This window comes from Cladophialophora bantiana (assembly GCF_000835475.1).
Source record: "Cladophialophora bantiana CBS 173.52 unplaced genomic scaffold supercont1.1, whole genome shotgun sequence".
Taxonomy (NCBI): Eukaryota; Fungi; Ascomycota; class Eurotiomycetes; order Chaetothyriales; family Herpotrichiellaceae; genus Cladophialophora; species Cladophialophora bantiana.
Window position 1 is genome coordinate 977,597 of NW_015971575.1, and position 12,587 is coordinate 990,183.

The 12,587-nt window shown below is 52.8% G+C and overlaps 6 protein-coding genes across 6 annotated transcripts; 4 read left to right on the top strand and 2 right to left on the bottom strand.

The window, feature by feature from the left end:
- Positions 1–706: 706 nt before the first annotated feature.
- Positions 707–2,699, top strand: Z519_00350 (uncharacterized protein; the record flags this gene model as incomplete). The annotated part of the gene is made up of 4 exons (XM_016758109.1): positions 707–953; positions 1,009–2,148; positions 2,291–2,488; positions 2,572–2,699. The coding sequence occupies 4 exons, from the start codon at positions 707–709 to the stop codon at positions 2,697–2,699; spliced, it is 1,713 nt and encodes a 570-aa protein (XP_016625358.1).
- A 976-nt stretch (positions 2,700–3,675) lies between these two features.
- On the bottom strand, positions 3,676–4,755 carry Z519_00351 (uncharacterized protein; the record flags this gene model as incomplete). The annotated part of the gene is made up of 1 exon (XM_016758110.1): positions 3,676–4,755. The coding sequence occupies one exon, from the start codon at positions 4,753–4,755 to the stop codon at positions 3,676–3,678; it is 1,080 nt and encodes a 359-aa protein (XP_016625359.1).
- A 2,060-nt stretch (positions 4,756–6,815) lies between these two features.
- On the top strand, positions 6,816–7,448 carry Z519_00352 (uncharacterized protein; the record flags this gene model as incomplete). Its single annotated transcript, XM_016758111.1, has 1 exon — positions 6,816–7,448. One exon carries the CDS (start codon positions 6,816–6,818, stop codon positions 7,446–7,448), a length of 633 nt encoding a protein of 210 aa, XP_016625360.1.
- Positions 7,449–8,697: 1,249 nt separating this feature from the next.
- Positions 8,698–9,057, top strand: Z519_00353 (uncharacterized protein; the record flags this gene model as incomplete). The annotated part of the gene is made up of 1 exon (XM_016758112.1): positions 8,698–9,057. One exon carries the CDS (start codon positions 8,698–8,700, stop codon positions 9,055–9,057), a length of 360 nt encoding a protein of 119 aa, XP_016625361.1.
- A 587-nt stretch (positions 9,058–9,644) lies between these two features.
- Z519_00354 (uncharacterized protein) lies at positions 9,645–10,319 on the bottom strand (the record flags this gene model as incomplete). The annotated part of the gene is made up of 1 exon (XM_016758113.1): positions 9,645–10,319. One exon carries the CDS (start codon positions 10,317–10,319, stop codon positions 9,645–9,647), a length of 675 nt encoding a protein of 224 aa, XP_016625362.1.
- Positions 10,320–10,877: 558 nt separating this feature from the next.
- Positions 10,878–12,569, top strand: Z519_00355 (threonine ammonia-lyase, biosynthetic; the record flags this gene model as incomplete). The annotated part of the gene is made up of 1 exon (XM_016758114.1): positions 10,878–12,569. One exon carries the CDS (start codon positions 10,878–10,880, stop codon positions 12,567–12,569), a length of 1,692 nt encoding a protein of 563 aa, XP_016625363.1.
- Positions 12,570–12,587: the final 18 nt, after the last annotated feature.

Here is a 12,587-nt window from a genome sequence, read left to right on the forward strand (position 1 = left end):
AAGCTTCTGGCTCGACTGATCGTCCCATCCTCTTCCTGTCTTGGGATCAAGGGCTGTAGCAATCGACGAGTCGGCTATCCTTACTCGATCATCAGGAGATGCGCTGTACCACTAGCATTTCCTCCCCTCAATGCTAACGTTTGAGGACAAGTTCCTGTCGTCTGATAACAACAAATACGAGCCATACATCGGTCCATGGGAAGTCTCAGGCCCCTTCTGAGCGTGGAGTTAGCCGAGGATATTGCCCCCAAGCTATCTTCCAGCCTGAACATCCTGCACCACCACCCCAGTCCAATGTCGACCTTCCCAATCAGCTCCTCAGACATGCGGATTCGTTGCTGACCCCAGATTCCTGGATCCCATCTGGTCCGTAGAGTGGGTATCTGAGGGGAAGCGGGGATTTGCACGGCGTGACCAACGCCAAATCAAATGGCTCCCCTTCCACGGTCTTTGCACGGTTCCGCTTCAGCATTTGAGGAGGGATGGGTCCCAATACTACTGTTTCGACTCTGCATGCTTACACCATGCCAGCGAAAGGAGGAGAAGCTACGACATCCATTTTACCGGGTCTCAAACGCTCGGGGTGGCGGGGCTTCGTTTATATAAGGACCCGGATAATGTTTGGCCTCTGAATCTCTCAAGCTGTCCTCACCCTATTCCATCTGTTCATTTCATTCCCATCCGTCTAGAGCCGTACTCGCCCATCATGGGAGACCCATCTGAGCCCAAGGAACTGCCGGAACGCGTCTTGAAGCGAGATCTTTTCGAATTTGCCAACCGACGCAGAACCGACTACCCTTATTCAGACAACCTTGATGTCGATGTATTGATCGTGGGTGCGGGATTTGGCGGTACGTATCTCCTGTATGAGATGCGGAAGGCGGGTTTCAAGACGGTCCTGTATGAAGCCGGTACCTCGTTCGGGGGTACGTGGAGATGGAATGTGTACCCAGGTAAGAGCCGTGTGGTCCCGAAAGCATGTTATCCACTCAATTGACTTGCCCTAAGGTGCTCGGGTCGACTCTGAGGTTCCCATCTATCAGCTAGCCATCCCAGAAGTGTATAAGACCTGGACCTGGACGACCAATTACCCCGACTGGTCTGAACTTCAAGCGTATTTTGACCATGTGGACAAGGTCTGCGAACTGAGCAAAGATTGCGCCTTCGAAAGTGTGGTCACGGATGCACAGTTCGACACTGACTCCGGAAAATGGATCGTCAAGACCGCCGATGGCCGCACCGCTAAAAGCAGATTCCTGATCATTGCCGCCGGATTTGCCGCCAAGAGATATATCCCTGACTATCCCAGCATGGAGAAATTCAAGGGAATCATGCACCATTCTTCATTCTGGCCACCTGAAGGCGTGGATGCTCGCGGTAAGAAAGTTGCTGTTATTGGCACCGGTGCTTCCGGAGTACAAATCATCCAAGAATGGGGGCCTCAAGTGGAAAAGTTGACCGTCTTCCAGCGGACACCCAACTTGGCGTTACCCATGGGTAAACGCGACATGACCAAGGAAGAGCAAGAAGCATTATACCCGGCCTACGACGACCTACTTCGTATGCGTGAGAAAAACTTTGCAGGTTTCACGTACGAGTTTGAGGAGCGCAACACCTTCGAGGACACCCCCGAAGAGCGTGAAGCTGTCTACGAACGTCTGTGGAAGAAGGCGGGCTTCGGTATCTGGCTCGGCTCACACAAAGATTACCTCTTTGACTTGAAAGCAAACCGCTGTGTCTACGATTTCTGGCGCAAGAAGCAAGAGACTCGTATCAAGAACCCTGAGAAGCGTGCTCTGCTCTGCCCAGTGGAACCCCCACACCCATTCGGCGTCAAGCGACCCTGTCTCGAACAGAATTACTACGAAGTCCTAGACGCCGACAATGTGGATATTGTAGACATCTCCGAAAAGTCCGGCAACAAGATTCAGGAGTTCACCGAGACGGGTATCAAGACCAGCGACGGCAAGCACCATGAATTCGACATTATTGCCCTGGCGACGGGCTTTGATATTACGACCGGAGGAATGACAAACATGGGATTGAAGTCCATCCACGGCACCACGCTGCACGACGAATGGAAGGAAGCAGCTTACACTTACTTGGGAACCACCATCTCAGGATACCCGAACATGTTCCATCTCTACGGTGGGTAGCTGGACCCCTGTCCGTCTTCTGAGCAGGACGCGTCGATTGCGCCCTAAGGAGTCAATTGTCCCTGCAAACACTCCTCTCCTCAAAGAAGACTTCCGAATTAGGTTACAAATCAACTGACGCCCTATCGATATAGGTCCTCACGGCCCAACCCTCCTCTCCAACGGCCCGTCCAGCGTCGAGGTCCAAGGTCGCTGGATCCGCGACGCCATCAAAGACATTGACCGTCAAAACATTAAATACATCAACGCCACGCAAGAAGCAAGCCAGAAGTGGAAGGACCGCATCAACGAGTTGAGCAACATGACATTGCTGCCAACCACGAGGAGTACATGTGAGTTTCTTTACGCTTTCCCGACCCCCTATCCCCAACGGTACTAATAGACACGCGGCCACATGCTAACCAATCCTTGCCAGACATGGGTGGAAGTGTTCCAGGCAAGGCGTTTGAGCAGGTCAACTACGCGGGCGGGATCCCGGAGTACGTCAAGGAGATCCGGGCCGTGCTGCCGGCTTTCACGGGCTTTCACGTCGTCAAGGCTTAAGCCATCCAGGGGGCAAAAGGACATACAACCCATGCGCGGCCTTGGCCATCCTCGTCTAAAAGGGCGGGGCCGCCGTTCGTCCTCAAGACGGGGCAGTAAACGAGGCGGATGTGCAAGGGTGACCCGGGAGCGTCGATTATTCTGACGGACGGTAGGGAATGATACGCATCTCAGAGCTTATTTCCCCGCCGGGATTGCAAGTTGAGATTTGGTAATTGAGACGAGAGAGGAGAGCAAGATCAAATCCAGAGGCCCCAGTCAAGCCAGTCTTTACTTGTTACCTAGGCAGGTTGTAGTCAGTCGGTCAAGTCAGCTAATTAGTTACTAGCGCGCCGGCCAGCCAGCCAAAGACGCACCATTTCTTCCAACTCTTCCACGTACCAGTAATATTGTCCATTTGTCCTTGATGTGACCTACTTCTCCCTCACGGCGAACTTTCCAATGTGAGAGCGAGACCTTCGTTTGAATGGCTCAATGCTAGTGAAGTTGATGTTGGTACTGGTGTCGGGACCGAGTATTAGAATGGAAATCGAGCTGATTGCATTTGAATCGTAACATAGACAGAACTAACTGAACGTATCCTCCCAAGTCATCCGCCCACCCGTGCCCTACAAGCGCTGTTGGTGATTCCCGTGGTCGCACATTTCAGCAAAAAGTACAGCAAAATCGTCCTAGTCGTACATGTCCATTCCCAAAAGAAGGGAAACTCCGGCCCGAGCCCAGCTTTCACAGTCGTACAATTTGCACCTCTTCTCTTCTTCTACACCCTGGGTCATTCGGCATATCTCGTTGTCGTCGAAGATACAAGGGGCATTTAGCCCTGCTTCCCCCTTTCGGTTGTATCATTTTGCCGGCAATTCACCAGCATTCGCTCTGCCCGCATCTCCATCGCATTACCAGAATGCGAATCATTCTTTTCATGTCCAACCTTGATTCCTCCTCTCAACTCGCTCCCGTAAGCAGCGTTGCCTCTCGTTTACTTTTTGTTGTCCATGTACATCTTGGTCAGGCTGGTGATCACCGGTGCTAGAGTCTTGTAATGTTTCTGGCCTTGTTCGACGAGGTCGTTGATGTTGTCGAGTGAGAACCCCTTTTTCTTGTCCCTTCGATCTCGGTCTCGGTCTCGACTGTCGTGCCGATCTCTGTCTCTGTCCCGGTCTCGATGTCGATCTCTTTCGCGGTCAGAATCGTAGCGCCTGCGATCCCTGTCTCGATCTCGGTCCCGGTCGCGGTCCCGGTCGCGGTAGTCTCGGTCACGATCGCGATCGCGATCATGATCCCTCATCCGATCTCGGTCAGAGCGTCCCCGATCCGACGCATAGCCTTCGTCACGGCGGGAGGCACCACCGCCACGGTGTCTCCGGTCATCGTAACGATCGTCATCCCTCCTGTGTCTTGGTGCATCGCGAGGGTCAGATCGATATCCTCGCTCGCGGTCCGAGTGTCTATCTTCCGGACTGCGATGACGACGGGGCCGATGTGGCTCGTCTTCATAAGGAGGATCGTCTCGACGACGACGGTCTGGTTCTCTCTGGGTGTTGGCGCGACGAGGTGGAGGGGGTTCAAAATCATCATCATAATCTCTATGCCGGGCCGGTCGAGCTTTGTGGTTCTCACGGTCAGCTGCAACGACGTCTGGCTCTGGGATGGGCTCGCGGTATCCTTTGGAGCGGCCGTAGGCTACGCCCGTTCCGTTTCCGTTTCTGGGATTACGACGAGCGGCGTCGTCATCATCGTCAAAGCTTCGTCTTCTCCTTGGAGCCGCAGTATTGGATTTGCCTGGTTTGGCATCACCATCCTCGCGATATCGGGGAGGGTCATCTTTCACATCGCGAGCGGGTTTGGGCTCAATGTCTCGAGGATCAACGTCTCTCTTGCGTCGTGGCCCGTCATGAGGGTCAATGGGTGGAGGGGATGACTCGTAGCGAGGGTGGCGTGGAGCCGACTTTCGATGGTCGGCATAGCCATCGTCATCTGGATAGCGGAGACCGCCGTCGGCATCGTATCGTGGACGATCTCGACGTGGGCGTGGGGCATAGTCGTCGTGGGAAGACATGGTGTATTAATGGAGTCGAGGGGGGAAGGAGAAAGCTGAAAAGGAAAGAGTCTGGAGCCGCAGGTGTGCAGGTACATATACCCAGTATGAAAGAATTGCCTCTTGGGAAATCAGCAGGACAATGCCGCGGCGACCCTGAGAGTTGAGATCATATTGCAGCCCAACGACCCACCCGGGCACCAGGGACTCAAGGGTGTGTTAGGCGGCACACGGTTGGCTGTGTGATTTGGGAAGATGGGAGGATTGGAAGAAGATGGAGACTGCACGAGATGGAGCTGGTCTAGTGAGTGGTTCAGCTGGGCAACATGTGAGAGTTTGGATTTCTGGCGAGAGTTGGAGGTGTTGCTGGCTGCTTCCTTTCAGGTCTGGTAGGCTGATGGCAGGGGTGCCTGGGAGTGCCTGGGGGCTCCCCAGGTGGTAGGCGCCCCTCCTTGCGCTCCCTCCTGTCCGCCCACCAGCCCTGTCTACCCCCCTTCCTTCTCCTCTGTACCCCCGGTTATTTGTTGCGTCATTTGACCCTATCCTCCCTTTTCCTCTTTCCCTGGCGCCGACGTGGTCTCGCTTCGGCAACGAAAATTCTACGGCAAAAGAAACGACACAACCAAGTCACCAGTCATCGCCAGTCACCAGTCACAGTCACCCCCAGATTCTCTCCTGCTGCCTACCAGTAGGCCCTCAAAGTTCCTGCATGCTCCTCGTATTTGTGAGGCTCAATAACCGGGTTGATCAGGGCACTTGTGCAACCCCCTTCCCCAAGGGTTCGATCAAGTCTGGTAAACACGGCTTCGACCAAAGGGCCATTGTCTGTTCCTTATCTCTGCAGTCATGAGTTGTCTGATTGGGACTGACAGACCGATTTTCCCAGGCTTTTGCCCGTCGTCCAAATTCCATAGGATTATTATGCAGCCTTTTCTTCCTCTGCGTCCGATTTATCCCCCTTGGTGCCCCTCAATCTCTCTGTGTTACCGCCGCGGATACCGCCGTGCCTAGGATAGCCGGGGAACCAATTCAGCAATATGAAAACAGGCCTGCGAATGTGACTAATTGCCACATTCCAGGATGCGCCCTGCAGTGGTTCGCCAAAAGCTTGGTTCCTCAGCCTTGTCCTGTGATTCTTAGCAAATTAGAGTGCTGGGAAGCTCAGCCTCAAGGTAAAAAAATCTCTCATCAGTCTGCTGAGGTCTGGAATCTTGGAACGGTGAAGATGGAGAAAATCAAGTGATGTTGAATTTCACTGGTATCTAATTTCCACCAGTTTCATACCACCACTTTTAATGGTAGTCTCATGAAAGTGATATCAGCCTGGGCACTGCGAACAACTCCATCAACTCGCAAGATGGGAATCCGTTGTTTGCATGGCGGTCGATACATACCTGAGGCTTACCTTTGAGGCGGATTGAAGACTCCGAGAATAACTCAACACACTTTCCATTGATTTAGATTTTGGTTATGGTCCATATTGCTAATTCAGCATATTTCATCAAGGGATCCCCCGAATTACCGATGGCCACGACACGCCCCCGACCTATACCCATCCTCAAGCTAGCGGACTTTTGCCAGTGAGATAGAATATCCACTTCTACTCGGAAGGCTTCAGCATACTTCAATGGAAGAGACCTGTACCGGCCAAATTTCAACCAGCAATCAATGGGCTGACTGATATCCGCCATCACAAGGATAGAATCGACTGTCGTCATCTGTTCGACAAAGCCGAAGTACAGTGAACGCAGACTGTCTATGTCTTCACAATATTATCTAAGGCTATGCGAGTGCTCTTAATCGCTGTCAGCTACTACATTTATCGCCACTGCGAACTGAAAATGGTCTCTGTTCAGTGACATAAGCCTGAATAGGAGATGGCCAGGGACGCAACGACGGGCTCGGAGGATACCTATCTGCATTCCACCGCCGAATCAGATGCTGTTCACATCATGCACCGGCCCAAGAATGACAAAGATGGGTGTGTTAAAGGGAGTTCATGGCTTCTCCTGTCATTTACCATACGTGCTCTATCTCTCCTCCTCTCCTCGCGACAGCTAAGCATGGTGAATTTTTGCAAGATGACCGAACATACTATTGCACTTGATAATCCAGACGCCAAGACTGCTGACCTTAGCCTTAAGCTCCGACTCGAAGACATCGAAGACTTCCGTGCTTGCTCCAAAGACAAGAACCGAAATGGCGTGCTCAACATTGCCCAGATGGCACTGTCATTGCTTGAGGAGAATCTCGAAGGCATGCGCTCAATTTGGTCTCACCGACAAATGACCCAAAGCATCGCGAATGCTGTACAAGCGGATGGTGAGGCCATTGCGAATGTTGTCAGTGAAGAAGAGCCTGCTTGTGAAGACCACGCATTGGCACATCGCCTAAACGAAACCGCTGTCGCCTCCGAAGTCCACGTCCAGCCCGGTGACCTGAATGTAAAGATCCTTGCGAAACCTGCTGGACGATACATGTCTGAGGACGTCGGCTATGGGCTGTTTAAGGACGCAAGAGCTAGGGCAGATTGTGAGCCAGATCAGAATTATCAGGAAGAAGATTCTGTGCAAAGATCCGCTCGTAAGCAGGAACTCAACGAAACAAGGGAGCTCCAATGCATTGCCTTGCAACGAGGTCAAGAAGTTCTTCGACGTTATCTAGGTACCCTGTGGCCGTGGCTAGTGCAAACCATGTTTGCAAGTCCTTGTTGATCTCACCTCCAAAGACGAGTCATTGCTCCCGCCGCGTTGTTGTCGTGAGCCCTTTCAAATGAGTGAAGTCAACATCTTCCTCACCAAGGAGTTCAAAGACCAATTTGAACATACTAAAGTTGAACTTGGCACTCCCGATAGAACCCTCTGCTGTCTAGAGACTTGCTCTACTTTCACACCTCCGAGCGAAATTGATGGCGATACAGCAACCTGTGAAAAGTGTGGTACACTTACCTGCAATATTTGCGAAAAGCCAACTCATGACGGCCATTGCCCAAAGGCCCTGAACTCCAGGAGACGCTCCAGCTTGCAAATCAGAGCGGATGGCAACGGTCCTATGGTTGTCATCGTCTGATCGAGCTTGACGTCGGCTGCAATAACATAATGTGAGTATTCTTCCGTCTTTTCGTAAATAGCATCGCTGATCCAATTAAAGATGCCGATGTGGTGCACAATTCTGCTACGTTTGCGGAATTCCATGGAAACAATGTGGCTGTGACCAGTGAAATGAAGACAGATTACTTGCACGAGCCAATATTCTCGTTAATCGTGATGTCCCCAATCTGCCCCCTTGACACTCCCAGGCGGATGGAGGGGGTTCGCAATGCGACCAACATGCTGAGAGAACGGCACAACTGTACACTTATACATTCCTGGCCCACGCAATTGTAAGGAGTGTTTCCACAACCTGCACAACTATATCTCCGAATGCCGTCAATGCCTAACTCAGGCTTGCAATCGGTGTAGGGAGCATAGGCTCTGAGGAAAACGGGAGTGCTCGGTCTCTTCTGGAGCAGACGGAGTGGACCAGGAGATGCTGGACCACGCTTTGGGTAATTGTAAGGCCAGAGTGAAAAGGAAAGGGAACCGTTACAATCCTGATGGGGGGCTAGGTTTCAAGCGCTAGGGAATAGAGCAGCTCATTTCGCCTGAAAGAAGTCCATGTATGTCCATTAACGTACACACCGTACGGAGTAATTATTGAGACTGAAGTCCGCAAGGCTGAGTCCTCCCAGAATGGCGTCATGCGTCATTCCAGCAGCCCTGGAGGTTGCCATTAGCGGAACACGATATCTCCGCCGCTCAGCGAGACGGTCCCAAGAACGTTTCTTGCTGGATGCCTTTGCTATATTAACTTTGAAGCTCTAAGCAATACCCTGCTTCAGACGTGACGCCAGAACTCTTCCCTTTCTTTGCCTCCTGGCGTTATCCGCAAGCGGTTTCAATTCTCCCCCAAACAATCTCCCATATGCGCCCACATTTCGTCCGCTTTGCGACTACCACCAATCCCTCCAGCAAGGCCATCAAGTCCGCTACGTTGTCGTCGCCGCGATTCCAGAAATCCCCACCCCTTTCCCTCGACCACTTTATCCAGCGCCAGCGCGTCCTCGCCCTCTACCGCGACATTCTCCGCTCCTTGTACCGGCACATGTCCGAGCCCCAGAGGGGAGAGAGCATTGCGTACGCGAAGGGCGAATTCACGAGGAACAAAGACGTGCGGGAAATCGACAGGATCAGGTATCTGATCAGTACGGGAAAGGCGGAGTGGGACGGTGTCAGGAGAGGCGTGGAGGAGATGGGACCGGGTCCTGCTCGAGGGAGAGGCTGAGCCGTCGAGCAAATGGTCACCAAGAAAAAGAAGACCCGCTTGTTCAATCGTGATATAAATGAATCCGCCCCCATTTTTTCGTTCTACAAGAGAAAGAGAAAGAGAAAGACGGACTCATCGATGCTTTTCCGTGCGTTCAGATCAAACATCGAAAGCCGGTAATGGCGACATGATCAAAGCGCGCCAGTCAATGGCGCCATTTCTGGCAAATTGGTCTAATAGTCAAATGCAAGGGATTGGGCTCTGTCACCTCGCTCTCTTTGCGAACGATATCAGAAGAATACGTGGGGCGCAAGCATCAGCAAGATTAGAAACATCATCGCCAGTGCCGCGAAAAGTCAAGATCGCGGACGGATGTTGCTACACCAAAAGAAGAACCAGACGTCCTAGACTCGGAAACAGGAGGATCTCGCACAGATCCGGCGAGGGCCGTTGGACGTAGGCTTCGCAATCTGAAGCTCCTGCCCATAGCTATGCCCAGCAATATATTTCAGCTTCGTACAAACAAAGCTGTGTCAAAAGAGGAGTGGCGACAACCATGAATTTCGCATCCGAGACCGTCTCTTTGAAGGCTTTCGATGACTCTTTCAGAATCGCTTCCAAGCATCTCTCGTTCTCCTCGCCCACATCCCGGGACCCCAGCCATCGTCATTGACCTCCTCCAGCACGCTCTTGTTCCAGAGGGCCCAGCTGCTCTTCTTCTTGTTGTCCTGTCTAGCAGCATCGGCGGGGGTCAATTGCTCCTGTGCCTTCTGCAGCTCCTCTTTTCCCCCTTGAATCATTTTGTCCGCCTTGTCTTTTACATCCTCACTCGTCTCCTTCGCGACTCGACTCGCCTTCTCAATCTTTTCCCTCCACTCCTTGTCCTCCTGGTCTCTGGCCTCGAGTTCTGCCAACCACTTCTCTCTCTTCTCGGCGTTCTTCTTCTCCTCCAACTTGGACTCGAATTCCTTCCTCCTCATCCTCTCATCCTTGTAGAAAATGCTGCCCGCGACCACGGCCAGCAACGTGAAGCCCTGGGCGTAGATTCTCGCTCGGAACATGCGATTCGTCTGATGGTGGTCGCCAGCACGGATGGATTTGGTCGCCATGTACAGGGCGTAGCATGTTGCCACGCAGCCCAGGGGGATGAGTGGTTCCTGCCGCAGTTTGCGCCAGAGCTTTTGAAAGCGGGATTCTTCGAAGAATTCGGGCGACGAGTCGAAGCTGGATGGGACGGCGGAGGCGGAGAGAGGGGAGGGTTCAGATGACTCGTTGGACATTGTGAAAATTGCCTTGGAGGCTAGGCCAACATGGAATCAACACTGCGGTTGGGAGCGAGATGGGTTCTGATGGATGGGAGTGCTGTGCAGGGCGTCGTATGAATCCAAGGAGAGAAGCCGAAGTTGAAAGTCGTGACGTGGGTGGAAATATGCTCGCGTGCGGGCTCTTCGGGGAGCTCAGATGAACAGCGCAGTCGGTTTTCCCTGCGCGTTCGCCACAACTGGGTCTTTGCTGCAGTTTATTGAGACCAGCTCACCTGACTTGCAGCAATTGAGCTGTAGAATGATCCCCGAAAGGAAAATAAGCGAAGGGTGCTTCTTGAGGACCTCAATATGGAGCTATCGCAGGCACAAGATATCTAACGAGTATTCTAACCCTCCCAAGAAAAGGCCAAATGCGAATGCGGGGACGGGGATCTTGAGCTCCGTAAATTTTTGGGCGGCATGAAAATCCCACACTCGCCAACCTACGGTGCGCATGTTAACCTACTTGACAGCGCCACCTTTGACAGTTCGCCCATATCGAAACCCAGGAGCTGCAGCTATCGCAACGTCGCCATGGACGCCGCCGACCCTCACGTCAACGGGACGACAACTCCCTCGACGCCCAAGCGATCGGGCCTCGCCTTGACCGAGTACACCGCCATGCCCACACCTCCCTCCGAACGAGCAGACATCCCTTCTTACGACGTGCCTCGAGACTTCCTCCTGCCCTCGGGCTATCCAGACTACTTGCGGCTAATCCTAACTTCTCGAGTCTACGACGTGGTCAGCGAAAGCCCTCTGAGCCACGCCGTCAACCTCTCCAACCGCCTCGAATGCAAAGTCCTCCTGAAAAGAGAGGACCTCCTGCCTGTCTTCTCTTTCAAGTTGCGAGGCGCGTACAACAAAATGGCTCACCTTCCACCCAAGATCTCATGGAAAGGTGTTATTGCTTGCTCGGCGGGGAACCATGCCCAGGGTGTGGCTTATTCTGCCCGACATCTGAAGATTCCTGCAACCATTGTCATGCCGCAAGGGACCCCAGCCATCAAACATATGAATGTGAGCCGCATGGGGGGCAACGTGGTGCTGCATGGGCCGGACTTTGACTCGGCCAAAGAACACTGTCATGCTCTGGAGAAACAGTACGGTTTGACCAATATTCCCCCGTTTGATGATCCATATGTCATTGCGGGACAAGGCACAATAGGCATGGAGCTGCTAAGGCAGACATCCTTGCAGAAGCTTCAGGCCATCTTCTGCTGCGTGGGCGGTGGCGGGTTGATAGCTGGCATTGGGGTGTACGTGAAGAGAATAGCTCCTCACGTCAAGATCATTGGCGTGGAAGCCTCCGACGCCAACGCACTCGTCGAGTCTCTGAAGTTGGGCAAGCGAGTGTTGCTTCGAGAAGTTGGTCTCTTCGCCGATGGTGCTGCCGTGAAGACAGTAGGGGAAGAGACCTTTAGGCTTTGTCAAGAAGTGGTCGACGAAGTTATCGAGGTCAGCACCGACGAGATCTGTGCCGCTATCAAGGACGTCTTTGAAGACACGAGATCAGTCCTGGAGCCAGCGGGAGCCTTGTCACTGGCAGGCCTAAAGAAATGGGTCGCTCAGAATCCCTCTACAGATACCAGCCGAGAATTGGTCGCAGTGGCCAGCGGCGCCAACATGAACTTTGATCGGCTAAGATTTGTTGCCGAGCGCGCGACTTTGGGTGAACAGAAAGAGGCTCTTCTGACAGTCACCATTCCAGAACGTCCAGGTTCATTTGCACAGCTTGTTGAGGCCGTCCTCCCCCAAGCTGTAACAGAATTTGGATACAGGTATTCCAACACCGATAAAGCACATGTGATGATGGGCATCACAGTCTCCTCAGCAGGCGCGAGAACGCGAGAACTCGATTCACTCTTTTCGCGGCTTGCAGCCGAAGGCATGACAGCCAAAGACCTCTCCGAGGATGAACTGGCAAAGACACACATTCGATACCTTGTCGGTGGACGATCCGGCGTCAAGGATGAGAGGTTGTACATGTTTGAATTCCCGGAGAGACCGGGAGCGCTGTTCAAGTTCCTGAGGACGCTGCGACCGGGACAGAGCATCACGCTCTTCCACTACCGGAACTACGGTGGCGATGTGGGTAGGATACTTGCAGGCATTCAATGTCCTGAACAGGAGAGGGACAAACTGGAGGACTTCTTAAGGGATATTGGATATCCGTTTCGGGAGTGTACAGAGAATCCCACTTACAAGATGTTTTTGCGGGATTGAGACTGAAATTGGTAGATA